General features: G+C 54.3%; 3 protein-coding genes across 5 annotated transcripts; 1 reads left to right on the forward strand and 2 right to left on the reverse strand.

The window, feature by feature from the left end:
* Positions 1-472: 472 nt before the first annotated feature.
* FTSJ3 (FtsJ RNA 2'-O-methyltransferase 3) lies at positions 473-8,227 on the reverse strand. The gene is made up of 20 exons (XM_082603636.1): positions 7,959-8,227; positions 7,676-7,781; positions 6,820-6,866; positions 6,618-6,697; positions 6,100-6,199; positions 5,814-6,008; positions 5,618-5,733; positions 5,397-5,501; positions 5,209-5,309; positions 4,895-4,975; positions 4,669-4,803; positions 4,396-4,531; positions 3,043-3,224; positions 2,777-2,897; positions 2,447-2,694; positions 2,058-2,149; positions 1,866-1,965; positions 1,588-1,771; positions 1,409-1,503; positions 473-1,324 (listed from the first exon to the last, which is right to left on the reverse strand). The coding sequence occupies exons 1-20, from the start codon at positions 8,023-8,025 to the stop codon at positions 1,132-1,134; spliced, it is 2,484 nt and encodes an 827-aa protein (XP_082459762.1). The 5' UTR covers positions 8,026-8,227; the 3' UTR covers positions 473-1,131.
* A 288-nt stretch (positions 8,228-8,515) lies between these two features.
* Positions 8,516-13,279, forward strand: PSMC5 (proteasome 26S subunit, ATPase 5). The gene is made up of 12 exons (XM_082605156.1): positions 8,516-8,609; positions 9,143-9,214; positions 10,832-10,901; positions 11,178-11,275; positions 11,444-11,500; positions 11,580-11,810; positions 12,099-12,225; positions 12,311-12,501; positions 12,602-12,700; positions 12,781-12,891; positions 12,984-13,070; positions 13,176-13,279. The coding sequence occupies exons 1-12, from the start codon at positions 8,586-8,588 to the stop codon at positions 13,227-13,229; spliced, it is 1,221 nt and encodes a 406-aa protein (XP_082461282.1). The 5' UTR covers positions 8,516-8,585; the 3' UTR covers positions 13,230-13,279.
* Positions 13,280-13,340: 61 nt separating this feature from the next.
* SMARCD2 (SWI/SNF related BAF chromatin remodeling complex subunit D2) lies at positions 13,341-23,589 on the reverse strand. 3 transcript variants are annotated; one of them, XM_082605154.1, is made up of 14 exons: positions 23,076-23,127; positions 20,039-20,111; positions 17,980-18,164; positions 17,737-17,779; positions 17,458-17,580; positions 16,553-16,708; positions 16,045-16,140; positions 15,801-15,902; positions 15,495-15,656; positions 15,232-15,329; positions 14,921-15,056; positions 14,639-14,761; positions 14,402-14,503; positions 13,341-14,275 (listed from the first exon to the last, which is right to left on the reverse strand). In XM_082605154.1, exons 3-14 carry the CDS (start codon positions 18,153-18,155, stop codon positions 14,222-14,224), a joined length of 1,371 nt encoding a protein of 456 aa, XP_082461280.1. In that variant the 5' UTR covers positions 18,156-18,164; positions 20,039-20,111; positions 23,076-23,127; the 3' UTR covers positions 13,341-14,221. The 3 variants fall into 3 exon arrangements, with proteins under 3 accessions (XP_082461280.1, XP_082461279.1, XP_082461281.1); XM_082605153.1 differs by lacking the exon at positions 20,039-20,111 and having other exon boundaries at positions 23,076-23,589; XM_082605155.1 differs by lacking the exons at positions 20,039-20,111; positions 23,076-23,127 and adding an exon at positions 22,877-22,995.
* Between the last annotated feature and the right edge of the window lie 2,340 nt (positions 23,590-25,929).

A 25,929-nucleotide genomic window follows, 5' to 3' on the forward strand; every position in this document is an offset into this window, starting at 1 on the left:
TCTAGGTTTATATGTAGTACATATTTTTTACTAAAATGTCACCTTAAAAATACCTACAAATAAAATTCTTTTTCTGTGGCCAGTCAGGCCCCATTTGAGACTGGCTTCTGCAGCCCAGTCCATGGAGGTGTTAGGGATGTGCAGCAAAGCGCTTCCCAAACATCTGCAGATTAGGGGAGGGGGTCTGATTCTAAGTGAGAGTTGATGCTCAGGTTTTCCAGCCAGGTTTGTGTCCAGTCCTGAGACATGAAGCAGCAGCCTGCCAGATCCAGAGTCCCTACAACTGAGGGGGGAGAGAGGATCCCGGAAACAGGACTGCTCTGGGTCTGAAGTGTTGCTATATTTAAAATTAAAAAACAAAAACCTGACAACAACAGCTTTTAAATTGTCTTCTATTTCATTGTATTTTTTTTAACTTGCCATAATGGTAGAAAAATCTTTTGCTGAAATGATTTTGATGATTTTTGTTCTATCTATCTTGTTTATAAAAGGAAAAGAAATATACATACTTCAAATTTTGTGACTTTGTGAAGGTTTCTTTAAGATGTGCATTCCTTTCTGCTTGCTCTAGTAAATGTTTTACTACTGGGACCTGTGGATTGCTTGTCATTTCTACTTCACCATGAGTCGGGACATATTAAATATGATTTAGAACAGTGCACAGGGTGTGAACACACAGATGTTTTTTGAGTTATCAAGTTACCAGGGACTAAACTGTCAGACATCTATCAATCAGTCATCCTGGTTTTATTCAGATGATAATGGGGGGAGACTTGAGAGGCCCACTTACCGAGAACAGACTACAGTGAACGCCACTGCACCACTGAGCTTCGCCTTACGATCTAAAACTGGTGGGACTTCTCGCCCAGCACCCCGCATTCTTCACAGAAGGGTTGTGGGCTCTGGCCGCACCGACAAGACATTTCAGCGGGGCTTTAGCGGGAGCCCTTTCTTCCAGGCAGGAAGACGTCCCCCTCACTGCTCAGGGCCACGAGTTCAGGTACCTCGAATCTGTCTCTTCAGACGACTGCCGTGCAGGCGAGGGTGGGGCCGGTACGAAGGAGGCCAGGAGCCGCCCCGAGTCGCTCCTCGTCCTCACACGGTCGGTCCCTCGGGTTCTGGTGGCTCTGCTCACTTCCGCTTGTGCTGCTTCTTCCGCTCCTTCCGTTGCTGTGCTCTTTGGTCCTTCTTCATTCTCGAGTCCACCACCTTGAAGTGACCTCTGACCCCAGCTGGCCGGCCCACCTTGCGGCCCACACCTTTTTTGGCTACAACATAGGTGACTTGGCGTTTCTCCTTTCCAAGCCGAGCTTTCTTATAGAGACTGTGAGTGGAAGACACAGGTTAGAGACTTTCCGCCACTCCTTCACCCCCGTGTACCTTTGTGGGTGACCCTCCTGCCCCTCACCTCCGAAGCTGTGCCACTTTCTCCCGTTCTGAGATGTCCACTGTGTTGACCACAGCTTCTGCCTTCTTCTTGGTTTGCTCCAGCTTCTTCAGCATCTGTGGGGAGGACCTCGGTCAGGGTGAGCTCTTTCCCTACCCCTGCCCCACCCACCCAGAATCGCAGGCAGCCCCGCTGCTTACCCTCCGTTTCTTCCTGGCCTTGGCCTCAGCCACTTTCTTGATGGGACGTGCATTGATTTCCCGCCAGCGTTTCCGGTAATGCTCCACCTCCTTCTTATCGATAGGCAGTTGTCGTATCCTGTGCTGCTTTTCCTCCTGCACAAACCAGTCTGGAAGCTCCCCCTCATCCTCATTAAACGTGTACCTTGGTGGAGAGGACACCAGTCCAGGCTTTCAAAGAAATCATTCCTCCCCTCTTCCTCACCCCACCCCTTCTCGGGACTTTCTGGCCCCCCTACCGGCTGAAGGAGTCATCTATGAGGTCCCTCTTGGCTTTTTTGGAAGAAGCAATAATAGCACCTAGAGCGAGGCCTTCAGGGTCCAGTATCCGATGTTTCACTAGAGAGGGAGGGAAGAAGGAAGTCAAAGCTCAGTCCCCAACACTGACCCCTCCACGTTGCCTCCCATTCTACTAGGTGCAGAGCTCTCGCCTGGGTCCTTGATAGGCACGATCTCAAACCCAGCATCATCATCATCTGACTTAGGCCCGCGGCTTCGCTTCTTCCTGTGGCGTGGTTTCCAGCTGTGGAAGGGAGGAGGACCGTGCACGCGTGTCCCACCGTTACCCACACCACTCAGGCCCGCTCCTACTCACCTCACCCCTGGTTCTTAATTAAAAATGCTCGGGGGGAAAAAAAAAATGCTTGGGGGAACTTCCAGAAACCTTGCCAGCCAGGCGGTACTGCAGACACTCAAATTAGAATCATCAGTACTTGAAGCCCTCCACCTGCAGTCAGAGCTGCAAACGCCCAATTACAGAGAACTGGTTACAAGCCCCGCGCCCTCTTCAGCTCTCCTCCCATCAGCTGCAACCACTCACCTCTCTCCACCCTCACTGCTACTGCTATCACCGTCAGCACTGCCATCTCTCTCTTCCCCGCCAGGGCCAGTGGCAGCCTCTGCCCTCTCAGGGGCCTCATCCTGGCCCGGGGGAGGTTTGTTCTCCGTCTTCACACTGGAAGGCGGTGGTGGCAGCTGCTGCCCCTTGCGACGGCTCTCGTACAACAGCTGGGCCTGACTGATCTCCAGGGCCTCGTCGGCATCATCCCCAATCCCACTGAAGCCATCCTGTGATGGGGGAAAATCGTCAGGCGCCCTTCGCCCAGGGAATGCCAGTCCCTGTCTGTCTTGGCCACCAGCCTCTGCTTACCTTTGAGAACCACAGGCTGGCCTGTTCTTCCTGCAGTAGTGCCTTTTCCTCCAATGGTACCAGCAATGGATTCTCCTCTTCTTCCTCCTTTTTACTATCTTGCACTTGAGCAAACCGTACACTGCAGACCCAAGGAAAGTGGGTGGAGGGTCAGTGCCCTGGAGGGCTTGCTGCCCACACTCCCATTGGCAAGCCCTGCCCCCAGCTCTGCTTCGGACTTGAGCTGAGGGTGCCCTGCAGACACCTCCCCACACCCCACCCCTTACCACTTTTGGTCCTTTAGACTCTGAGGTTCTCTGACTCCTGCCAGCTCCTCTGGATCCAGGTCACTATCCAGAGATGTATCCTCCTCCTCCTCAACATCTGATATGTAGATGTCGTCTCTTGGCAGGTCAGACAAAAACGTGTCTGCAGCACTCATGTCCCCCTGCGTTACCTCCTCTAACAACTGAGGTTTGACAGAGAAACAGAGGTCAAGGGCACTAACAAGGTACATACTGCTTTTTTCCTCACCTTAGTTTATCCTCGGCAACACTAGAAAACACACTGTGTCAAGTACATAATATCTCCTTTTACAGACAGGGAAGTGATAGGGTTAACCATTTAAAACATCCCACCGGCCTGATCATTCAGCTGTCTCTTCTTCAGTGGTAGCAGAAATAGGTTTATGGAAAAGTACCCCATGGTCTAATTAGCGTCCGATTTTAAAATGTTCTAAAACACTGCTTTTTAAAAAATCACTTTCAAAAAATTACTTTCAGAAGGCACCTTATCACCGGAGAATAATATCTACAACACTTGTTTCCACTGAATAAAGGATCCCAGGCCACATACATCTAACAGGAAGCACTGCTTCACTAATAAACCAGCTGTCAGCTCCAAACTCTGTTTTCCTCATGGCAAGGATAGCTACTGTTTCTTGAATCACATACCAGGAATCACACCATCTTTTGTTTTACTCCTTCCCAAAATGCTAGTAGGTAGGTTCTGTCATTTTCTTTTACAGATGAGGAAACTGAGGCAAAGAGCGCATAAGTTGCAGTCTGCCCCGGGACCACTGTGCTCTGCTGCCCCCTAAACAATACGACCTGGTTACTACCTTCCCACACAAGAGCCACGAAAGCTCGTTTTGTTTGTGATGCTGCTTTTACCAGGAAAAGCAGACTCTCCAGTATTCAGCAGAAAGCACCCTCCAGCAGCCTAGTGCAGCAAGGTGCTAGCTTGGTCTCAGTGAACTGAAGAACGCTGTTCCCCTCTTGAGGGAAACCCTCCATCACACGTGCTCGTAACCCAGGCACCCTGGCTGCATCGCCTATAACCTGAGCTTCCTGCAACGAGGGCCTCTGGGTGCTGATATTCTAGTTCTACAAGGATAAATCTGCACCACACTCACAAATCTTCCTACTTTCATTATTTTAGGGGTGTGTTCTTTCCTGGCCTTTGAGACACAAGGCTCTAGTTTTTTTCCCAGTCTCCCCACATCAAGTCATTTACGGGTGAAGACAGCAACCATGAGCCATGATCTTTCAGCACACTTACCAAAAAGACATCCAGTGCCCCACCTCCAAATACCCAAACAGATCCTCCGTTCCCTCAGTGGGCCCCAAACCCCGCCTCACCTGGTGACCCCGGATGGTGCGCAGGGAGAACATGCCAGTCTCCCCCTCGTCTGCAATGGAAACTCCGGGAAGATCCATCTTCAGCTCCACACGTTCCCGCTGCTTCCTCTGCTCGCGCAGCAGCTTCTTTTTCTTCCTGAGGGTATGGTTTGAGGAATTAAAGCTGCCCAGCTCTGAAGATTCCCCATCCGTGCCTTCACCCTCTCTCCTCATCTTCACCCACCGAGGGACTCTGCCTTGGGGTTCCCCAAGCTCCTCCCCAGCTCCCCTCACCTCTTTAACTCCGCCATCTCCTGGGCCTTCATCTCTGCAAGGGTCCGGTCCAGCTCCTCCTCCTCCGAGGGCTGCGGCCCCATCCCAGCTGCAGACTCCTCCTCTTCACCTTCCTCTTCCTCCCCTGAGCTGAGGCTGACAAAATAGTCGCAGGTGTTGGTTATTTTCCCAGATGCTTCCCCTCAACACCCAGTCAACAACTGCCCTGGTTTAGCTCCCTCCTCACCTGATGTCCATTGCCTTTGCTTGTTCTTTCAGTTTCTTGGCCACATACCGCCGAAGCTTCGTTCTCCAGTTCAGTAGGGACCTGCCCCAGAAATACCATTCCTGACCTTGCTGTCTCCCTTTTGTCCTCACCTCTTCATTTTGGGCCCATACCCCAAATTTCACGTTTGAGCCACAGAAGTCCGAAGGTTCAGGCCCCCACCCCAAACCTCTAACACAGCAGCATCCTGTTCCCAGAGATCCAGGGTCACGTCCTTCAAGGGCTTTCCCCTGCCTTCGGGGCTCAGGGCACCTATGCCCACCCCCAGTGCAAACCTGAGCTCCTTACGTCCCAGCACTCTGATATCCTGACAGCACGCCCGGATGTCCTCAGTGGTAGCTGGATGCCGTGCCAACTCTTCATCGTCTAGCGAGATCTGTTTGGGAGGAGGGAAAGGAGTCAGGGGAGATGTTCAGGCCATGTTTCTGGAGCTCCCTCGTACCCCTCGAGTCTGGGGACTCACTTCACTGGCTTTGGAGAGGAAGTCAACAGGGTTGGCAGCTCGGAGGAAGTCAGTGACTGAGGTTCGGTGATAGAGTGTGAGGTCACCCTCAGCATAGCCTTCAGCCTTAGGAAGGGAAATAATGAAGCTTGAGCAGTTCCTTCTGGGGTGTCTGTAGGACTGACCAGGCCCAACCTCCCGAGTCCTAGGACCTGAGGGTGGCCCCCACTCGCCAAACACACCTTCGGCTTCTTCTTAGTCACCAATTCAGTAACAGTCTTGGCCTGAACTTCAACCTCCTTGAAGGCAAATTTGGGGTCAAAGAATTTACTGTCAACCTTGTCAGGAGCCAGGAATCCTAAGGTAATAGGATATATAAGAAAGTGTGCTTTGGTAGGTGGGAGACTAAATCAAGAGAACAAAGGAAGTTATGCCCACCCTGGCAGACTACAAAGATCTCTGCAGATTCATGACGAGAGGCTTGGGGCTTGGTGGCCTGGACACGGCGGAAGAGCTGCTGGAAGATCCATAGTAAGGGCTGATAGTCACGGGAACGGAAAACCTTTGTGATGAAGTAGCCACCACGGCCCAGAAAATCACAAGCCAAACGCAGAGCCATCAGGGTCAAATGGGCTGTGGGGGGAGACAGTTAGCTGAGGACCTCTGCAGCCTGAGAGGGCATGCCCACCTCCACCCTCAGCTCCATGCCCCCCGATCCCGGCACCTTGTGAGTAAGCATCATGGACCCAGCTAGCGCCGACGTTGGGGGCCCCGTCATTGAGCACAACATCAACTTTCCAGGTTTTCAGCTCCTTCCTCAGGGCCTACAGAGAAGGAAAGAAACCACAGCAACAGAAATACAGAAATGGCTACGAATGGACCCCTTCATTCAGCCATCTGTTGAGTGCCCAGCACGGCCAAATCCTCTGCCATGGACAGGGGATACAACAATAGCAAAAATAACATGTTTGTTTTCATGGAGCTTACAGTCTACTAGTGAATTCACTGGGAAGGATTTCACTGAAATCTCTGCACTTCCTCCAACTCCAAAGACCTCTTTCCTGAATAAATAAAGGCTGGGCAGACACGCAATATTAGGGGCCTTATTATATAGACAACATGCAGGCACTTCTCAAGGCATGGTTAACAGGAAAAACGTGCCTTCAGGGGATCAGGGTGGGAAGAGAGATGAATGTGGATGTCTACATATAAAGGGAACAGGAAAAGAAAGATTCCTATTACCTGCCTACAGCGTTCTGTTGTGATGTCCTCCTGGAGTGTCACCACATTGGGAAGAGGCTTGATTGGAACCAGATCCACTCCTAGAAGAAATTAGGGCAGAGTACTCCAAAAGGTTGTCTCAAGCAGGGAGAAAGGAAATGCAGAACACAGGGTCTCACACTCCCACCCCCTGGAACATCCAGGAGCACCACCTGTCACTCACCCACAATAAGGCTGGATACAGGCATAAACTTGGTGGCCACCTGCAGCCTATAAAAGAGAAGTAAAGATTAAAGCACCCTGGACTGTCCCTTGCCCTCCCTCGGCAATGTGCTCTCTCATCCCCGGTGTTAGGGGCCCCTGCTAAGTGCAGTGGAAATGAGACAGGCTGGGACCTGGAACCCTTTGCTGCAATGCTTGCACCTGGACAAAACTCCTCGAGCAACAGAATACAAAGAAACTATAAGGGACTAAACACTGCATGCATACCCAGCTGGGGTGAATTATGGACAAAAAGACAAAAATTATGGACACACACACACAAAAAAACACCACCCCACTGTCACTTCTGAAGAGCTGGGAGCAAAAACAGGGTGTAGGCAGCAGGAGCAGAAGCAGGGCACTGCACATGCCCCCCAGCACTCAGCTCCACCAAAGGGGTGGGCAAACCACCTAAGCCGCCCCTCAGGCTGGACCCTCGGATACACCCCCACCTTCACGCTATATAAGGAACCAGCCAGCCCCCTCCTTGGGGAGCTGGCTAGCAAGGGAACCTGCTACTTGTTTTCGCTCCTCCCTGCTGCAGCAGGGGCCCCAAAAAAAACCTTGCCTGAATTTCTTGTCTGGCCTCTAGTCAATTTCTATTGATTGGGGAAAACCAAGAACCCCGGTCGGTATCAGCCAATCATATCATAAGTACACGGTCCAAATCTTTCCCCCTGCAGCTTACGTTCCGGGGAGGAGAGAAATTTGAGGTTGGTATTACTGTTTCCCTCCCACCCCAAATGCAACTCTCAATCATCCAAGGCTGGAATCCAGAATGCTTCCATAAGGAGCGTCAGGCGCCGGGTGTTACACACCATCCACCAGGTGCAGCGCACAGGTCCAGCAAGGCTCGGGCCTTCTGCAGAAATTGAAAGCGGCGATTCAGCTGGATTAGCTTAAAAGCAGAGCGGGAACGGTAACCTGGAGGTGGCGACAAAGTACTGTAGTAAGGCCCGTGAAGCGCTTTACCAGCGGGATTTCTGCGGCCTCACGACCCACCACCCTTTCTACGCAAGAAAAACTCAATATTCGGAAAGGGGGCGAACTGGCCAAGGTTGGTGGCGCGCCCGCTCGCAGACGGCGCGAACCCTGACTCACCCGTCTCCTTTGCCAAGTGATAGAACTTGTCTCGCCGGCTCTTCCCGACTTTGCCCTTTTTGCCCATGGTGGAACGTGGGAGCGTCACTCAATATGGAGAGAAAGCAGAAATTGGGACGTCTCTTTCCGGAGCGCTAGATTCCGCTCTTCGTTCCCCACTCGCCGCCGTAGACACACTCGGAGCCTCAGTCCACACTACTCACCACCACCCAGCACCATTTATTTCCACCACCCCTGAAGCGGCACGTGTGGGTAGCAAACGTATTTCCGCTTCCGCTCGCGTCGCTCGAGTCCCCGGCTCCAAGTTTTCCGCCATTTTGAGCGTGGCCACAAAAATTTTGTCCCCAGGTTTTATAAGTTGGAAGCTGGCACCGGGAGAAATGGTTACTTTAACCAAAACCGAATTTCTAGAGAGTAATATTTAGGAGTTCTGCTAACCCTTTTCAAAGCTCCTGACCTCGCGTACCCCCGCCCCTCCCCTCATGGCCCCTGTTACTTATTACCGTCTGTCCTCACACCCCGCCCATTGACCCGGAACTGTTCTCTGCCTTGGTTTTCGGTCCCCAAGCCCCTGCTTCTGCGCCTGCGCGCCAAGGCGGCTCTGATGCCGGCCGCGGAAAAGGGAAGATGGCGCTTGACGGACCAGAGCAGGTATGGCGGCGGTGGTCGGGCGGGGACTGGGGCTGGATGCGAAACAGGTGTGATCCGAGGTGGGCAGCCGGCCGGGGCAAGAGGGTGGGGGGAGTCGGGGGTGGGTGGGCCAGTCTAGACTGGGCCCTACCTGGGACCGGATCTGCTGTGTCAGCGCCGCCCCCGGCGGGTCAAGGCAGGGCCGGGAGTGGAAGACCCGGTGGAAGCCGAGTGAGAGGAGCGGTGGGAGCGGGAACCCACCCTTCCGCGAGTCGGGGGACTCGGGGGACACGTCCTTCCTGCTGGCTCCTCCTGTAGTAATAACACCTCGGGTTTGTGTAGCGTTCCCGGGTGTGTCGTCTCTTGATCCTCCTGAAAGTCTTAAGAGGTAGGCACCGTTCTCATTCTGTTTTAGTCTAGTCACGGGGACATGGTTCCGAAGAGATGGAGTGAGGGATTAGAACCCAAATCTTAAATCTCCGAAATCCAAGCTGGAAGTAGCTTTATCCCTTGGATGTTTAACCTGTTGGTTACTAATTACACTGTGTCTTCAGATGGAGCTGGAAGAGGGGAAGGCAGGCAGTGGACTCCGCCAGTATTATCTGTCCAAGATTGAAGAACTCCAGGTGAGAACGGACTCCAAAGGTCCAGAGGGAGCTAGAAGGGGGATGAGGGATTGATGGAACGGATTTCTACAAATCCATATAATTCCACTGGGGGCGCAGTGGAAGAAGTAACAAGCCAACGGTATAAAGTATATGAAGTTAACAGCCTCTTGTTCCTCTCAAGTCCCATCATTTTGAAGGTAGTATTCACAGTTCATTAAACATCTTTAAAAGTCAATTTTTAAAAATTTATTTATTTATTTATTTATTTATTTATTTGCTGTACGCGGGCCTCTCACTGCTGTGGCCTCTCCCGTTGTGGAGCACAGGCTCCGGACGCGCAGGCTCAGCGGCCATGGGTCACGAGCCCAGCTGCTCCGCGGCATGTGGGATCTTCCCGGACCGGGGCACGAACCCGTGTCCCCTGCATCGGCAGGCGGACTCTCAACCACTGCGCCACCAGGGAAGCCCTAAAAGTCAAATTTTAACGTAAAAGGTACCCCCAGCCAAAAGTCATTCTTCTTAGAAGAAGCGTGAATGAGAGGGTTTCTTACAAAAGAGAAGACATAGGATCAGAAGATGAGATTTATCAGAGGAAGGGTTGGGGCAGTGAGGAAGACAGAACTGAGGAGTCTGGACACTGCTGATTCCGTAGGACTGAATGCAAAGGGACTGGACAACCCAGTGCTCTAGCCTAAACGGGGAGCAGGGACCATAGAAATAAGGAAAATAATGTCAGTTGGATGGAGGAGAGCCACAAGGAAAAATTCTGAACTCCAGGTACATTTGTAGGTATCATATTTGGTTTGTCACTTTTTTTTTTTAGAAGAGACTGTGATATATATATATTTCAAATTTATTTATTTTTATTTTTGGCTGTGTTGGGTCTTCATTGCTGAACGCGGGCTCTCTCTAGTTGCAGCGAGTGGGGCTACTCTTCGTTACAGTGCGCGGGCTTCTCATTGCGGTGGCTTCTCTTGTTGCGGAACACGGGCTTCAGTAGTTGTGGCTCGCAGGCCCTAGAGCGCAGGCTCAGTAGTTGTGGTGCACAGGCTTAGCTGCTCTGCGGCATGTGGGATCCTCCCAGAGCAGGGCTCGAACCTGTGTCCCCTGCATTGGCAGGCGGATTCTTAACGACTGCGCCACCTGGGAAGTCCGGTTTGTCATTTTTGAAATGCATTATGTGTGCTTTCATTTGTTCCTCACGTTAGTCCTGAAAAGAGGCAGGATAGGTGATGCTTGCAGTTTGGTAACAGATCTAGACCTTTTACATAGCTTTCATTGGCTTTACCCAACTGTTAATTGCCAGCAATGGGGCTAGAACTTAGGCTTCTGACTCAGAGGTTACCAGTCTGCAAGAAACTGACTGTGTGAGCCAGCTGTTAATTCTTCTCCAATACGGTTTGTTATTCCTGGACCAGTATTAGACAAGCAGCCTTTTTTTCCTGTGGTTGTCCTACACTCCAGAGGGACTCTTGGAGGACAGGATAGGGTCGTTAGAATCATATTGGAGAATCTGAATAGAGAATGCAGGTGCCTTGTGTTCCTTCCTCGCTTAGCTCATATCAGCCTATGAGGGTTTCGGCCAAGATCTTAACCGCCTACCGTTTTCCACCCTTTGCTTCTTGTCCTCCACAGCTGATTGTGAATGATAAGAGCCAGAATCTCCGGAGGCTGCAGGCACAGAGGAATGAGCTTAATGCAAAAGGTGAGGGGAAGCTGGGAAGGCTGTGTGTGGGCAGCTTGAAGTGAGTCTTCACATTGGTGCCTATTGCTTTTCCCAGTCCAAGGTGATGCTCTGTGTACATGCACATCTCTCTCCTGAGCCCCATCGTAATCTCCTTAAAGACATGAACTTTGACTTATTTTTTGAGGCCTTCCCTTCAAAACTTTACAGCGGTGCTTAGTTAATGCATGTTGAATCAAGTCATAGGTGGGGGACACCAAAGAATCTGGGTGGCCATTGTGTCTGTTTCGCATCTAGTTCGCCTGTTGCGGGAAGAGCTACAGCTGCTGCAGGAACAGGGCTCCTATGTGGGGGAAGTAGTCCGGGCCATGGATAAGAAGAAAGTGTTGGTTAAGGTAAAGGCAACATGACCCCAGGGACCAGCCCGTTGCCCACTGCATTCCCATACCTTTGTGTGTAGTGAGGACACTGTTCTCACGTTACTGTAAGACGCATGTGTCTTCCTGGGCGAGGTTGGTGATTTGGTGGCTGTCGGGGAAGGTCATGAGCCGTTGTTTCTCTAGGTACATCCTGAGGGCAAGTTTGTCGTAGACGTAGATAAGAACATCGACATCAATGATGTGAGTGCAGCTGGGGAGGTGGGAGGTGGGGGGTCAGCTGTCACCACACCACTTCCTGAACCTCTCTCTCCTCACCCAGGTGACACCCAATTGCCGGGTGGCTCTCAGAAATGACAGCTACACTCTGCACAAGATCCTGCCCAACAAGGTGGACCCACTGGTGTCACTGATGATGGTGGAGAAGGTGCCAGATTCAACTTACGAGATGATTGGTGGACTGGACAAGCAGATCAAGGAGATCAAAGAAGTGATTGAGCTGCCCGTTAAGCATCCTGAGCTCTTTGAAGCGCTGGGCATCGCGCAGCCCAAGGTGAGCAGGGCTTCTATGGGAGGAGCGTGCTGCTACTGTACATCTCCTGCCCCAGGCTGGATAGACTGGAGCCTGCTTACGCTGGCCCTCCCCATGCCGAGGGGCTGGGGGAGAGATGCTGCCGGGCCACCGAAGTGGTTTGGTTATAAGCTTCAGAAGGGACCTTGACATTCGTTTTTCTATCTCTAGTATCTAATATGGGATCTAACACAGTGCACACACTCGATAAATGTTCATTGAATGAAACATGGAGGCCAGCTTTTTGCCCTGAGTCCTGTTGTTCTCTAGGGAGTGCTGCTGTACGGACCCCCAGGCACTGGGAAGACACTGTTGGCCCGGGCTGTGGCTCATCATACAGACTGTACTTTCATTCGTGTCTCTGGCTCTGAATTGGTGCAGAAATTCATCGGGGAAGGTAACTGTGGCCAGAAACAAGAAAACTATAAGGCGGCGGGGGCTGGGGGGCCCATCGGCTTAACGCCAGCTTGGCCTCTGTGCAGGGGCAAGAATGGTGAGGGAACTGTTTGTCATGGCCCGAGAACACGCTCCATCTATCATCTTCATGGACGAAATCGACTCCATCGGCTCCTCCCGGCTGGAGGGAGGCTCCGGAGGGGACAGTGAAGTCCAGCGCACGATGCTGGAGCTGCTCAACCAGCTGGATGGCTTCGAGGCCACCAAGAACATCAAGGTGCAGTGGGGTCGGCTGTGGGAGGAGCCATGGGAAGGCCCCGGGTGAGGCTGCAGCCTCAGGAAGGGCTTAGCTGACGCCACCTGCTCTGTCTACTCAGGTCATCATGGCGACTAACAGGATTGACATCCTGGACTCAGCGCTGCTCCGCCCAGGGCGCATTGACAGAAAAATTGAATTCCCACCCCCCAATGAGGAGGTTTGTGATGGGCAGCGCTGGCAGTGGCTCTGGCTGTGAGGGCAGGCCGTGGGCTCAGGCTTTTCCTCTCCCATTGCTAGGCCCGGCTGGACATTTTGAAGATCCATTCTCGGAAAATGAACCTGACCCGGGGGATCAACCTGAGAAAAATTGCTGAGCTCATGCCCGGAGCATCAGGGGCTGAAGTGAAGGTAATTGGAGGGCGCAAGGAAATGGAGGCAGCGGCAGGAAGCTCCAGGTTCCAGGGCACAGCCTCAGCGCCTGTCTTCCTTTCCCTGCTCAGGGCGTGTGCACTGAAGCCGGCATGTACGCACTGCGGGAGCGGCGAGTCCACGTCACCCAGGAGGACTTTGAGATGGCAGTAGCCAAGGTACAGGCCTCTGTCTTTCCGCCTTTGCTGATGGTGGCTCTGGAGCAGTGGGGATGGGGCACGTGTTCACCCAGTCTCTAACTTAAATGCTCTCTCTCTCTCCAGGTCATGCAAAAGGACAGTGAGAAAAACATGTCCATCAAGAAGCTATGGAAGTGAGGCGGATGTCCTTTGTGTGGGTCCCTCAAATAAAGCTCTGCAGGACAAGACCTTGAGAACTTGAGTCTGTTAATGAGTGGCCGCACTGTTCAGTCACCAGGTCTGGGCACCACCAATAAACAAAGATTTATTTGGAAATTTCCAAACCTGCCAGAAGTGGCACTTGCCAAGCCCTAGGCCCACCCTCCTTACCAAGCTCCAAAGGACAACAACAGTCCTTGCCATCTCTCCCCAGCACCTACCCCTGCCCACACACACCCATGCCTCAGGCCACGCCAGAGAACTAGTGTGCCCTCCCTCTAGGAGGCGTTACCCCTGGGCCCAAGAGCTGGGGTGGCAGCCCTCTGGCCTCTCAGGAGATGATGGCGGCCAGAGCCGCTTGCATAGATTGAGAAAAGAAAATAAGGAAGGAGACACCAAGTAGGGCTCCCTGAAAACCCCAGCTACCCCTGTACAAAAAAAAGTGGCTCCCGCATAGAAAAACCTGCTCCACAAATAGTGCAAATACCCAAGAAAGGAAAAAAAACCAGCAGCAAGGCTGGGCTGGTAGGAATGGCAAAGAACTTTGGTTTGGAAAGGCTAGGAAGAGTGTGAGCTGTGCCCCTCTTCCTCGCCCAGCTCCCCAGAGCCAGCGCTGACGCTCGCCCCAAGGGGGTCTGTAAACAAGCAAAGCCAGGGGCCTTTGGTTCTGAAAGGTCTTGGTTACCATGTCAAAGCACAGCCTCCAGATCCTACTTGGGCCTGCCTGCAGGGGGCAGAGGAGGCCTCTGCTGTGAATCCAATTAAAGCCTACGTGTAAGTAATAAGGCTTTGGGACCAAGCAACAAGGAATCCTATCACTACACTTACGAAACTAAAGCTGGGGAGCAGAGGGTGACAGGAGACACCTCCCCCCCTTATCCTACATGTCTGTGCCCCAGAGGGCGGTCCCCTTCCAGGCTGAGGAGGGGGTGGCTCCAGGGCTGGGAAGAAAGGAAGGGATCCCTGAGCAGTTAGGTCAGGCGGATTCCCAGCACCTGTTCCAGTTCCTGCCTTCGCTGCTGCACCTGGAGGAGGGAGAGACGGGCGGCTCAGGCCTGTCTGCCCGCCCGCGCTTGTGAGCGGCTCGCCCTCCCCTCTGGTGTGCAGTCCCGCTCAACCACAGGCGGGCAGATGGGGCGCAGCCGCCTCACCTTGGCAAAGATGTGCCTCCCCACTGCTTCCTGGGCCCAGGGCTGGTGGTAGAAAGCAGCTCGTCTCTCCTCCTCAGGATTCCCAATCACATCAGTGATGATCTGCAAAGAGCCAGGAGGGAAGCTGAACATGGTTCCCACCCCTGACCTATCTGCCCCTGGAACCGGAAGAATAGTGATGGGGGCACAACCACCCAGAGCTTAACATGGGATCAATCTCAGGAAAAAGGAGCACACCTTGAGGTCCCGGCGCTGGGAACGGAGCCATTCCTGGATGAAGTCCTGGGGGTCAGTGCTAAAACTGAGCATGAAATCCCTCTGGGTCTTCAGCTGGTTGATGGACTCAATGGTCTCATGGATCTGGGAAAAGGGGTACATGTGTCAGACTGGCTGTTTCCAGCCCTAACCCCAAAGGGCTCAGATCCCATCCCAAGGTGCCTGCCACATGTATGGAAATGCCCGAGAGCCTGCCTGGCCTCACTGTGGGCCCCACAGGAGGCTGTGAGGGTAGGGGCCCACCTTGACATCAAGAGAGGCAATCTCCTGCTGATTGGTGGTGGAGGCCAGAAAATTGCTCATCTGGGCCTTGAGCGGGTCATCCACCTCCACATCAATGTCGTAACAGGCTGTCTTCTTCTGGTCGTTAGGGTCCACGCTACACACAGCACAGGGGAGGGAAAGCGTAAGCACACAGCTCCACCCCACCCACCTGGGCCAAACTGCACACGCTCGGGGAGCAGGAAACCAAACCTGCTGCTCCTCTCTGGCTTTAATTCCAGCCCAAGGTAAACTGCTCTTAGAGGAGCCTTCCTCCCCCTCTTCCCATTTACCTAATGACATGGTTGATGACAATGGGGTCTGGATGCTGCAGCAACCCGGCTAGCTTCATGGGAATCTCAGAGAAACGGAGTCGGCCACAACTGAAGATCTAGAGAAAGCACCAGAGGGTTGGTGATGCCTTTGTGGGCACACGGGGAAGTGGACCATCCCAGGGGCAGTGTGAAGAACGTGGTTGAGAACCAGCCCAGTGGGGCTCTGGAACCGCAGGCAAGATGGGCTGCGAGACTAGAGTGGGGACGGTGTCCCAGCTAACCTGGCGGAAGTACCGGTTGCAGTTGATGTACTCCCGCTCGTGGCCGTCCTGCAGCTGGTTGTGTTTGATGTACAGCCACAGGGCCTGCATGATGGCAGCCCTCGTCTGTGTGTGCACCCCCAGCAGCCTCGCCAGTCGAGGGTCCAACTTGTACTGGGGAGGCTGGGATGGACAGAGGGGAGTCAGAGGAGGGGTTCTTGTGAAAAAAAAGAATAGGACAGGGATAGGCTTTACAATAGGGACCTGCCCCGATGCCCCAGAAGAGAGTCCCTGTGACCCCAAACATGGCCCCAGGGCACTTGTCACCTGATGATCCAGCATGAGCAGGAGGGTGCACTTGACGTTGAGGTCTCCGGGCCGTTTCACCTGGAAGCCATCTGTCTCCTGGGTGGTGGGCATCCGGTGCCACTGGCAGGGGGGAGGGGAGCAAAGCTCATCACCAAGGGGGTGGGCATGAACATACACACATGGCCCTGCAAGGGGACTAAGGCCATTTCTCTGGCCACCTGGCACGTCACCCTGTGTTCCTGAACCCCAGGCCCACTCTCACCTCCACCAGGTGGTTGTCAGGCCCGTACAGTTCCTTGTCCAGCTCAATGACGAGGCTCTTAAAGAATGAAGAAAACTTCCTCTTCTGTTTACTAGGCTGGGGGTGCAAAGGGGTGTGAGATAGGGGTGCTGCTGAGTGCTCAAGCCTAAGCTATACTAAGCCCAAACAGAGGAATACTGTTTCAGCCCTGAAGCTCAGGGTACTGAAGATTCTTGGGCCCTGAAGGAAGCGGGGAAATGTGAGAGACCTGAGACAGGGAAGGGGCTCTATGCAGCCCCACTGGCAGCCAATTAGAAAGGGGCACCCCTTCCTCAGGACACTTTACTGCCATCTGCAGGAAAACTGTTGTAATAACCATACAAATCTCCCACCTCGTACTGGCTCAGAGCTGTGCAAAGCACGAACTGTGAGCAGTGCCCTCTCCCTCATGCAGGACGTCCCCGGAAGTGCCCAAGTGTCTGGCCCCCACAGGCCACCTCCCTTCCAGACACCTCCTTCCCCAACTCACATCATCCAGCAGTTTTCCCTCTACTCGGAGTTCCCAGGAAGCCACCTTGTCCCCTGCGGGGTTTCCCCCAGGGGTCCCTGCGGTTCCTGCACTATCACCTTCTGCCTTGCTGGGACTGAACGTATTAGAAATATAGATCCGCAGCTTTCGTTTTTGCTAAAGAGAGAAAGACGACCGGTTAGCTAGAGGGTGACCAGTGTGTTGGAAAACACTGCTACCCAATCTTCCCGTCTGAACTCATTCAACATCAATACAGAGCAGTGTCTGTGGGCCAGGCCCCTGGTTAGGCACTGGGAATCAGGAGAGGAAATTTCAGTCCTGGCCTTCAGAGGACTCACAATTTCACAGGGGAGACAGATGCACTACCAACATTTCCAACACAGGGGGGTCAGTGGTGTGACAGGGGTACACAGGGGTGCTATCAGGCAAACCAGAAGCCTCTGGCTCATAGTTTAAATGAAATGATGGCCCCAGAATATCATCTCCTGGAAAGCCTTCACCATTCAAGAGGCTGTTCTAGATACAGCTTCTCTAGGGATGGGGAAGAAGACAGGAACTATCCTCATCTACCCTGTAGTTTCGCCTTTCAAACTTCTGACCACAATCTACAATATTTACATTTTAAATCATGATCCAGGATCTGCACACATAAATACATGAAATAAAAATGTCGTTAAGTCCTTTACTACTGTGAAGAATTATTTTAATTTCTACTATGTTATATTTCATTAAGAACGTGCTGGCCCCACCACACTAAATGGAGTTCATGCTCAACAGGCTGTATCCTACAATGTGAAAAATCCTGCTCTAGCCCATCACAGACCCTCGCTTGACCCCTGGAAAACAAGGCCAGGGAGAGGCAGAGAAGCCTAGCAAGGCCCAGAAGTAGCCGGGGCTGCACACACCGTCAGAGGCTTTTTGATGGCCTCCTGGATCTCCATCCGCTTTCGAGCAATGGTCTGGTCCAGCTTCCGCTCAAAAGCCAAGAGATCCATGTACGCCTGAGACTCTGGGACAAGCTCCCGAATCTGGAGGAAGGGAGAAGGGGTTCATCAGCTTGTTTCAGCTGCAGCTCTGGCTCCTTCCTCCATTTCTCCCTCACCCCAGGGTTAGGGGAGACTGACTCCACCCCCAGCCAACCAGCCCTTGGGTGAGCCTCCTAGGCCCCCTCCCAACATACTCACTCGCTGAGGTAGAACTTTATCTGCCATCTTCCTCCTCTTTAACCTGGGAGGACAGAAACCCACTTAAGAGGTCAATGGTCCAACGTACCTCCCCCACCCGCCATCTACCTCTCCAGTCCCCAGGACCTTCCCCCAGGAGACCTGGGAGTCTTCCTCAATCATCGAAGCTCTTAGGACAGAAGGAAACCGACTGTTACCACTAGAGCTGCGCTAGATGGGGTGGGAGAAACAGGACGGTCTTACCCCCGGCGCTGGGCAGGCATCGGGGGCTGGGCCTGGGGCACAAGCAGGCGTTTTCGGAATGGGTCCATCATGGTGGGTGGCATGCCAGGTCGAAGTGGAGCAGCTGGGCCAAATGGGGAGCCGGCAGGGGGTCCCACCTGCAAGCCAGCCATGGGCATCCGGCTCCCTGGTGACATGCCAGGCCTCTGGGGGAAGTGAGCCAACGGAGATGCACAGGTCAGCGGTGGGGCCCTCTGGGGCCCATAACCCATTCCCTCCATCCCTCTGCTCAGCCAGGTCCAGCCCTGAGCAGCACACAGCAGAGCCCGCGGAGCCCGGGCAGGAGTGCCAAGAACAAAGGGGAGCAGGCGCCTGAGAGCAGAAGTGTAAACCACACCTGCCCCGCCCCCTTCAGCCGCCCTGGCAGCCGTGCCAGCGAATGAGGCCTGCAGAGCCCAGGGGTGGGAGGAGAATCCTGCCTGCAGAGAGAAGGGCCTGGGGGAGTTCTTCAGGGCCCATCGCCACTTCCAGCCACCTTCCGGCCCTAGCACACTATGCCCCCGCTCCCTGGGACCAGCCAGCTCCAAGGCACTCCTGAGGCTCTCAGATGGTCCCACCAAGGACTCCCATCCTCTCCTTCCCCCAACTTGAGGGAGAAGCATGGGGGCAGTATCGTGGCCAGGTGGCTGGGTGCAGTGTGAGAGGAGCAGGCTGACAGTCACAGCTGCAACACCCATCCCGTCGCCAGCCTGGTGGTGTGACTAAGAGGAGAAAGGCAGTCCAACAGGCTGGCGAGCCCATCAGGCAGTGGAAGCCCAGGTGAGCAAGCCGCAGTGGGATGGCGTGGAGCCTGTCCCAGCCGGTGGGGGGCCTCAGGCGGAGTACAGAGACCATCTGGCCGCCATATGGCCCCTACTCACAACCCACAACTGGACCCTTCTCTCACCTCCCCACTGCCCAGCCCCCAAACCCTTTGCCAGGAGACCCTGAAGGGGAAGCCGTGGCTCCTGCGGGAGAGAGAGCAGCTGGCACCTGGCCTCTGCGCGTGGTCCACGCACCGCCGGGTGGCTAGGGCTGGCTTGGCAATTCCAAGCTGGAGAAGGGAGATAAGATTATCAGGGAATGCAAGGATCGAAGTCTTAGGATCAGCAGAGGAATCTGAATGAGAGGTGGCTTCTTTAGAAGCCTGCAGAAGGATTTCCCACCGAGGTCAGGCTCCCCAGCATCTCTGTGGAGCCCCTCGGGGAGTAACCCCCGCCCCTTCCCCGAGGCTGCTGCCTGCAAGGCCTGTTTGGCAGCTCTGCCTGTACACACTGTCCCTGGCAGCTTCACAGGGCTGGCCCCAGGGCCCAGATTATGCAACCGCCAGGACCAGCCAACCAAGCCAGGCTGGGTGGGGACTCGCACCAAATCAAAGGACCCCCGCCACCCCAGCACCGGGAGATTCCTGCTCCACCTCTTCAACCAGCACTCAACCTATGTTCTCTCCAAGGAGGGTCAGATTCTTGACCAGATGCAGAGACGGACAGAAACATGACCCGGTGGGGGGGAAGGGGAAAGGAGTGGGGCGTGAAGGAAGCGTTTGGGAGGATGGAGTTCAACGTGGGGGGCTCTGTCTGGGACCTCTGGAGTCCTGCCACAAGTCTCTCCTCATCAGGAAGGGAGTCATTGGAGCTGCTGAGAGGCAGACAGCCTGCTTCTCTGCCTTAATGAGCCACAGCTAGAGATGACAGAAAAAACTCAGGGTGGCCACAGCTGAGAGCCCAGCCCCACGCACCCTAGATTCGAGTTTTTCCCACCAGCGCCCGAGCTGAAGGGGAGGAACAAGTGAGGCGGGGGCCTGCAGAGTGGGAGCCGGGGCCTCTTCACTAGGGCACCCACAAAACCTCCTGAGCAACACCCACCCCGCTGAGGCAGGTGCTCCCGGAACAGGAAGTGCCCAGACCAGGCGGCACAGGCAGGGCCTGGAAGAGGCCCCTCCCAGACGCTGCTCCAGACTCTTCCCGGGCGAGAGCCCCCAGCTTGCCCAGGGCCCCAGGCTTCTCCCGAGGGGGAAGGGGCCCAGGGAAAGGCTGCTTACAGTTCATGAAGTCCCAGCTCGGCCTGGCCAAGCTCCACACCTGGGCTCTGAAGCACCAGTAACTCCTCCTCTTCTAAAAAAACAACCCAAGAGTTAAAGAAAAGAACAGAGCCCCGAACGCTTGGGCTCCCTGAGCCCCTTCCTGCAGCAGGGCTAGCTAGGGAGGCCTGGCTCAGTGCCCTGAGCCTCAGGAGCGGGCAGTAACCTCCTCTCCCTCAGCCCGGCAGCAGCCCACGTCCTCAGCTGGACTCTGGCTCCACCACCGGGGACAGCAGGGGCGGGAGGCCAGGCCTGATGCTGCGCCTCCAGAGAGCACGCTCGCCCGGCTCAACGCCTGGGGCCCTGGGGCTCCTTGTGGCTGGGCCTAAGGACCGAGGAGAAGAGCATATACCCCTGCATACATGGAAAATATCCTGAACTCTCCGCCGTGAACCCAGCACTCTGTATTTTTGGGTTTTTTTTTTTTCATTTTTTGTTTTCTTTAATCTCCTTAGTAGACTGTGACACTGTAAGAAGGTGGGTCGGCGCTTCCCTTGTATCAATAGGCTCCCCTATTCACCCCACTTGGGCCTGAGAGCCTTGCCCCTCCGGCTCACCGCAGGCACCCCAATAGAGATGCACCCCCGCTCCTCAGATCTCAGATCCCTTCTCCCGGAAGTCACATAACTGGACTTGGAAAGAGGCCAAGCAGGATCCTCCTCAAACTCAGCCAAAGTGAACCGTCCCCGCCCCCGGCACCTACCTCTACTGCTGGCCCCCCCAACCCTGGCCCCAGGGAGAGGAGGAGGAGACCCTGAGCAGCTGAATGGCAAGCAGAGGCTCAGCGCCTTCCACTCCTAGAAGACTGGGCTACCCAGCCAGCCAGCTCAGCCTTGCCACCGGCCCAAGGCCACTCCCTACAAATCACTGTGGAATCCATCCTCTCAGGGGCTTTCCCCAGGCCATATTTCCCATGGGCTGCAAGCTGAGGAAACTAGAGAGGCTCCTAACGGGTCCTTAGATCCTTCCCAGGCCAATGGCCCACAGGGAGGCTCCTCAGCTAACTCACCCAAGAGCCAGAATGACAGATGCAGGGATCCCTCAGTGACACCCTGGGCCCATGAATCCCCAAGGGGGAGAGCAAGATGGGAAAGATGAATCCCAGCTGGAGTCTTTGGGACCAGATCTGTCCCTGTCAATATTCAGACCTTGGTTTTCTTTACAGGGAGGACGGAGAATGAGGGGTAAAAGGGAAAAATCACTGCCCCCAAATGAAGCATCTCTTTACAAAGTGAGGGCCCAGGGCTCCTGGGGGGATATGTGTACCCTACTCTATGAGGATCCATTTGGGGGACCTCTACCTGGGCACGTGAGGTAGAGGAGACATGAAAATCTCCCAGCTGCCCTGAGAGATTAGCAAGAAGCCAGTGTCAAATGCTGGGGCACACGGATTGGGATATGGCATTGTTAGAACCTAAAGACTAATTAAAAATGGGGGGAGGGCCTTCCCTGGTGGCGCAGTGGTTGAGAGGCCGCCTGCCGATGCAGGGAACACGGGTTCGTGCCCCGGTCCGGGAAGATCCCACATGCCGTGGAGTGGCTGGGCCCGTGAGCCATGGCCGCTGAGCCTGCGCGTCCGGAGCCTGTGCTCCGCAACGGGAGAGGCCACAACAGTGAGAGACCCGCGTACCGCAAAAAAAAAAAAAAAAAAGGGGGGGGGGACTTCCCTGGTGGCGCAGTGGTTGGGAATCCGCCTGCCAATGCAAGGGACATGGGTTCGAGCCCTGGTCCGGGAGGATCCCACATGCCGCGGAGCAACTAAGCCCGTGCACCACAACTACTGAGCCCGCGTGCCACAACTACTGAAGCCTGCACTAGAGCCCACGCTCTGCAACAAGAAGCCAACTCAGTGAGAAGCCCGCGCACCGCAACGAAGAGTATACCCCGCTCGCCACTAGAGAAAGCCTGCAAGCAGCAATAAAGATGCAACGCAGCCAAAAAAAAAAAAAAAAAAAAGTGGAGAGGGTGGCGGGAAAAAGGATGGGCGCAATTCCCAAGCATTCTGGGGGCGACCAGAAACAATGAACTTGGGGACTGATAAGCCCCGCCCCCCCAGTGTCAGGCTGAGTTCCTCACACACTGACCCCAAGGACGGAGTCTCTGCCTCTCAATGGCCTTTGAAGCTGCAACCCGAGAAGCCCCTCTGCAAAGCCAAAAAAGACAGAACCCTTTGAAGCAACTCTCTGCAGGCTCCTCCAGCCGCAGACCAGCGGTGCTCAGTGGAGACTCTCTGCTCCTCCAGACTGATCAACTCCTGGACACTATGACACCAGGCAGAAAGCCATAAAGAAAGTCTGTCCAGAATGGACTGGGCTTTCCTCCTTCCTCAGGCTTGTCCACCACCCTCTCTGGTCTAACCCAGAGTTATGCCTGTGTGAAGGCCCCTGGGCCTGACCCAGGAGTAGACTACCCCTGCACGGGCTGGAATCCCTTATCTTCTGCCTCCGGTGGCCGTGGGAAGCCAGGCCCTTCTTCCTCCTCCTTAGCAGCTGGGAGCCATCTCAGACACGCTAGAACTCTGCCAGTTCCCAAGTAGAAAAAAAAACAGAGCAGACTTGGAGTAGGACCAAGACCAATGCAGGGTAACCTCCTTTCTCAGTAAGGGTCTTTTCCAAAACTTTCTCATCACTTCCCAGGACCCCTTACCCGATAATCTACACTAGACTTCTCATCCCACCCGCCCACAACTCACTAGCTCCAACAACGCCTCCATCTCTCAGTTGCTCAGAATCCCTGTTCTAAGGAAGAACCCCGACCCTCCCAACTGCTTCAAACCCTACACCCCAGAGTAGCTCTTACCTTCTCCCCCAACTCCTCCACCACCACCTAGCCGAGCCCGAGGGTCCCTGGCCTTGCCCCCCACCGTGCCCCGTGAAATCCGCATGCAGAGCCCCCGTGCCATCTGTCCAGGAGGCTGCCCCAGGGCCCTCACTCGAGGCCCCCTTCGCCCCCGCCCCAGGCGTGCTAGCGGCGCCGCCCGCCCATCCGCCCTCCTCACCTGGAACTGCGCCGCAGGGCCCGCGGGGCCCATGGGGCGGAAGGCGGCGGCCCCAGGGCCCCCCACGCCTCCAGCCGGCCCGGGCCCCCTGAGCGCCGGTCCGGGCAGCATGCCGGATCCTGCTGGCGGAGGCGGAGCTCCCAGGGCCGCGGCAACGGCGCCGCCGCCAGGGCTCAGCGGGGGCAGCGGGAACCCGCCCGCGCCACGGCCCGACATCTCTCCGTCCCGTCCGGCGGTGTCTCGATCCGGACTCCGGGCTTCGCGCTGAGTTCGCTCCGCGCTCCGTGCTCCGGGACTTTCCGCTCTAAATTCCGGGTTCTAGGGTTTGTTGATCCGGATTCCGGGATTTCCTAATCCAAGTTCGCGAGTTCCTCACAAACCCAGTTTGGGGCAGGGCCGATCCTGATTCCGGTCCTGCCCGGGAAATTCCGGATCCGGGATGTGCTACGGGCCCGCTTACCTCCCCCTGCCTCCGGAGGTTTGGCCGCCAGTGTCCAGTTACGCAGAGGCTGCAACTAACCCCCTGCCCCGCCTAATCCAGCCCAGCACTAAGCCCCGCCTATACCCAGCCGCCCAGTGCGAGGATGCCTCCTCAAATCCCGCCCCTCGCGAGACCCGCCCCCAACAGGCACCACCCCTAACCGCCGGCCCCCCCAGGAGCCCCGCCCACATCCCTTGGGCCGGCCCTCCATCGGAGGGGCGGGGGCGGAAGCTGCGCACGGAAAAGCGGGGCGGGGTCAAAGGTCAAAGGTCAGGAGGGCTTCTACAGTGGAAGAGTAGTTGCTGCTTTCTCCCTCCTGCAGCCGACTCACGTGGTGCACGGCCACGCTCCCTGAAAATACTTCTATCAGACATCCTTTCTACGTTTTCATCATTAAAGACAACTTACAGCTGCTCTCTCAAGCAGAACAGCTGCCAACTTGACTTTCTTTAAAAGCCCATCCTGGGGACTTCCCTGGGGGCGCAGTGGTTAAGAATCTGCCCGCCAATGCAGGGAACACAGGTTCGAGCCCTGGTCCGGGAAGATCCCACATGCCGCGGAGCAACTAAGCCCGTGCACCACAACTACTGAGCCTGCGCTGTAGAGCCCTCACGCCACAACTGCTGAGCTCATGTGTCACAACTACTGAAGCCTGTGCACCTAGAGCCCGTGCTCCGCAACAAGAGAAGCCACCGCAATGAGAAGCCCGTGCACCGCAACAAAGAACAGCCCCTGCTCTCTGCAATTAGAGAAAGCCTGCGCGCAGCAACGAAGACCCAACACAGCCAAAAAAAAAAAAAAAAGCCCATCCTGGTGGCTCAGAGCTGCCAAGGGACTTGGCTGCCCCAGACCGGATCCAGCTGTGTGAAGGGCTGAATTGGCCAAGCGCCGAGTTCTTATCGCATATTTTGAATGTGCCTCTGCCTCACTTTAAGGAAGCCTAGTACTTTACTCCACAGGAAATGTTTCTAGGCAAAGGAATTTTGCATTATGAGAAGCCTCCCTGAGTTAAATAAATAAGATCCTTCTCCAGGATTTATAGCACTTTTCAAAAATTCAGTACCTTTTCAGAAATCAGCCCTGTGTCAGAGGTACTCAGAATAAAGTGCTTCAGCTGTGCCAGGCGTTCTGTGATTTTTCTCCCCATGATACAGACCAGTGCTTCTTCAACTCTAAGGAGCATAAGAAACACCTGGGGCTTTTGTTTAAAATGCAGATTACGGTCCAGTGGGCCTGGGTTCTGCGGTAGGGATCAAGATCCTGCATTCCTAACGAGCTCCCAAGCAATGCTCTTGTTACTCAGACTACACTTTTGACTATCCAAGATCGACTTCATTATACAAATTTTCTGCTGTATGTTTTCATCCCCAACCAAGTCTTGCACCATAGCACCCGAGATCCTGTTTACAGTGCAACCCTTTTTAGTTAGTTCTGCTCATCTGTACTTCCTGGTGTCTTTATCCTCCAGTGATAAACCCTGCTATTGCTGCTGCTGCTTTCCTGCCTCTTGGTCTTCTCAGAGATCCCTCTCCTCTTTCTCCCTAAAAGTGGGTTACCTGCCAGTCTGAAAACAGACCACTGGAATTGTTCCAGTCATTGAGTCAAGGCCCCTCCCCACCACTGCAAAGGGGGTAAAGAATTCTTGACAATGCAGTTAATGTCCATTTCAGGACTTTCAAGCTGCTAGAGCAACAGTAGTTCCAGAGGAAGTAGTAAGTGTGAATCTCCTGGGGAGCTATTCCAAAATATCCCTGCCAAACCACCCCCCTACATACACGCACACACGCACACACAAACATTGGCTCCCCGTGTTGTATTTAAAAAAAGACCTCCCAGGTAATTCTGACACAACCCTCCTTGTATGTGTAAACAAGTGAATGATCTTTAAGTGTAGTGAGATAAAATGATAAACAATGTCAGCAATGAGCTAACTGCAATGAAGTAATAGCCTCAGGGTGTTAGGGGGAAAACAGACACCTAAGACATGGTAGAGGTTCAAGATTTCCTAGACAGCAGGCAGAGAAGAGCTAACATTTATTAAGCATTTACTACACATATTATCTCACTTAATCCTCACAATGCATACAAGGTAAATACTACTTTTACCTCTATTTTAGAAATCAAGGCAGAGAGATTCAGTTACTTGCCTGCTCTTACTATGATGGTGCTGGGATTCAAACCTGGTTCTGATCTGGCTTGAGAATCCACAATCCAGGCACTTACCCACTATATATGACTTCTTGTTGGTAACTGTTATTTCTCTATTACCTCTGGTCTGTTATTACTTGCAAAGAAACAGTGTTCAAACTGAAAAGCAAGTGCCACAGGGACTCAGAGGAGGTTGATTGGTAGGGCCTGATTAATCAGAAAATG

Source organism: Mesoplodon mirus (assembly GCF_964341445.2).
Source record: "Mesoplodon mirus genome assembly, chromosome: 18".
NCBI classification, from domain to species: Eukaryota; Metazoa; Chordata; class Mammalia; order Artiodactyla; family Ziphiidae; genus Mesoplodon; species Mesoplodon mirus.

Coding starts and splice junctions, on each gene's coding strand:
- FTSJ3 (XM_082603636.1), bottom strand. CDS start 8,025: ATGGGCAAAAAGGGCAAAGTCGGGAAGAGCCGGCGAGACAAGTTCTAT. Junction 6,867..7,675: donor TGCGCTGCACCTGGTGGATG/GTGTGTAACACC, acceptor TCTCTTTTATAG/GCTGCAGGTGGCCACCAAGT. Junction 6,200..6,617: donor CAACAGAACGCTGTAGGCAG/GTAATAGGAATC, acceptor CCTTCTCTGTAG/GCCCTGAGGAAGGAGCTGAA.
- PSMC5 (XM_082605156.1), top strand. CDS start 8,586: ATGGCGCTTGACGGACCAGAGCAG. Junction 11,501..11,579: donor AGAACATCGACATCAATGAT/GTGAGTGCAGCT, acceptor CTCCTCACCCAG/GTGACACCCAATTGCCGGGT. Junction 12,502..12,601: donor AGGCCACCAAGAACATCAAG/GTGCAGTGGGGT, acceptor CTGTCTACTCAG/GTCATCATGGCGACTAACAG.
- SMARCD2 (XM_082605153.1), bottom strand. CDS start 23,291: ATGTCGGGCCGTGGCGCGGGCGGGTTCCCGCTGCCCCCGCTGAGCCCT. Junction 17,780..17,979: donor ATGCCTGCCCAGCGCCGGGG/GTAAGACCGTCC, acceptor CTGTCCTCCCAG/GTTAAAGAGGAGGAAGATGG. Junction 16,141..16,552: donor AGGGAAAACTGCTGGATGAT/GTGAGTTGGGGA, acceptor TTGCACCCCCAG/CCTAGTAAACAGAAGAGGAA.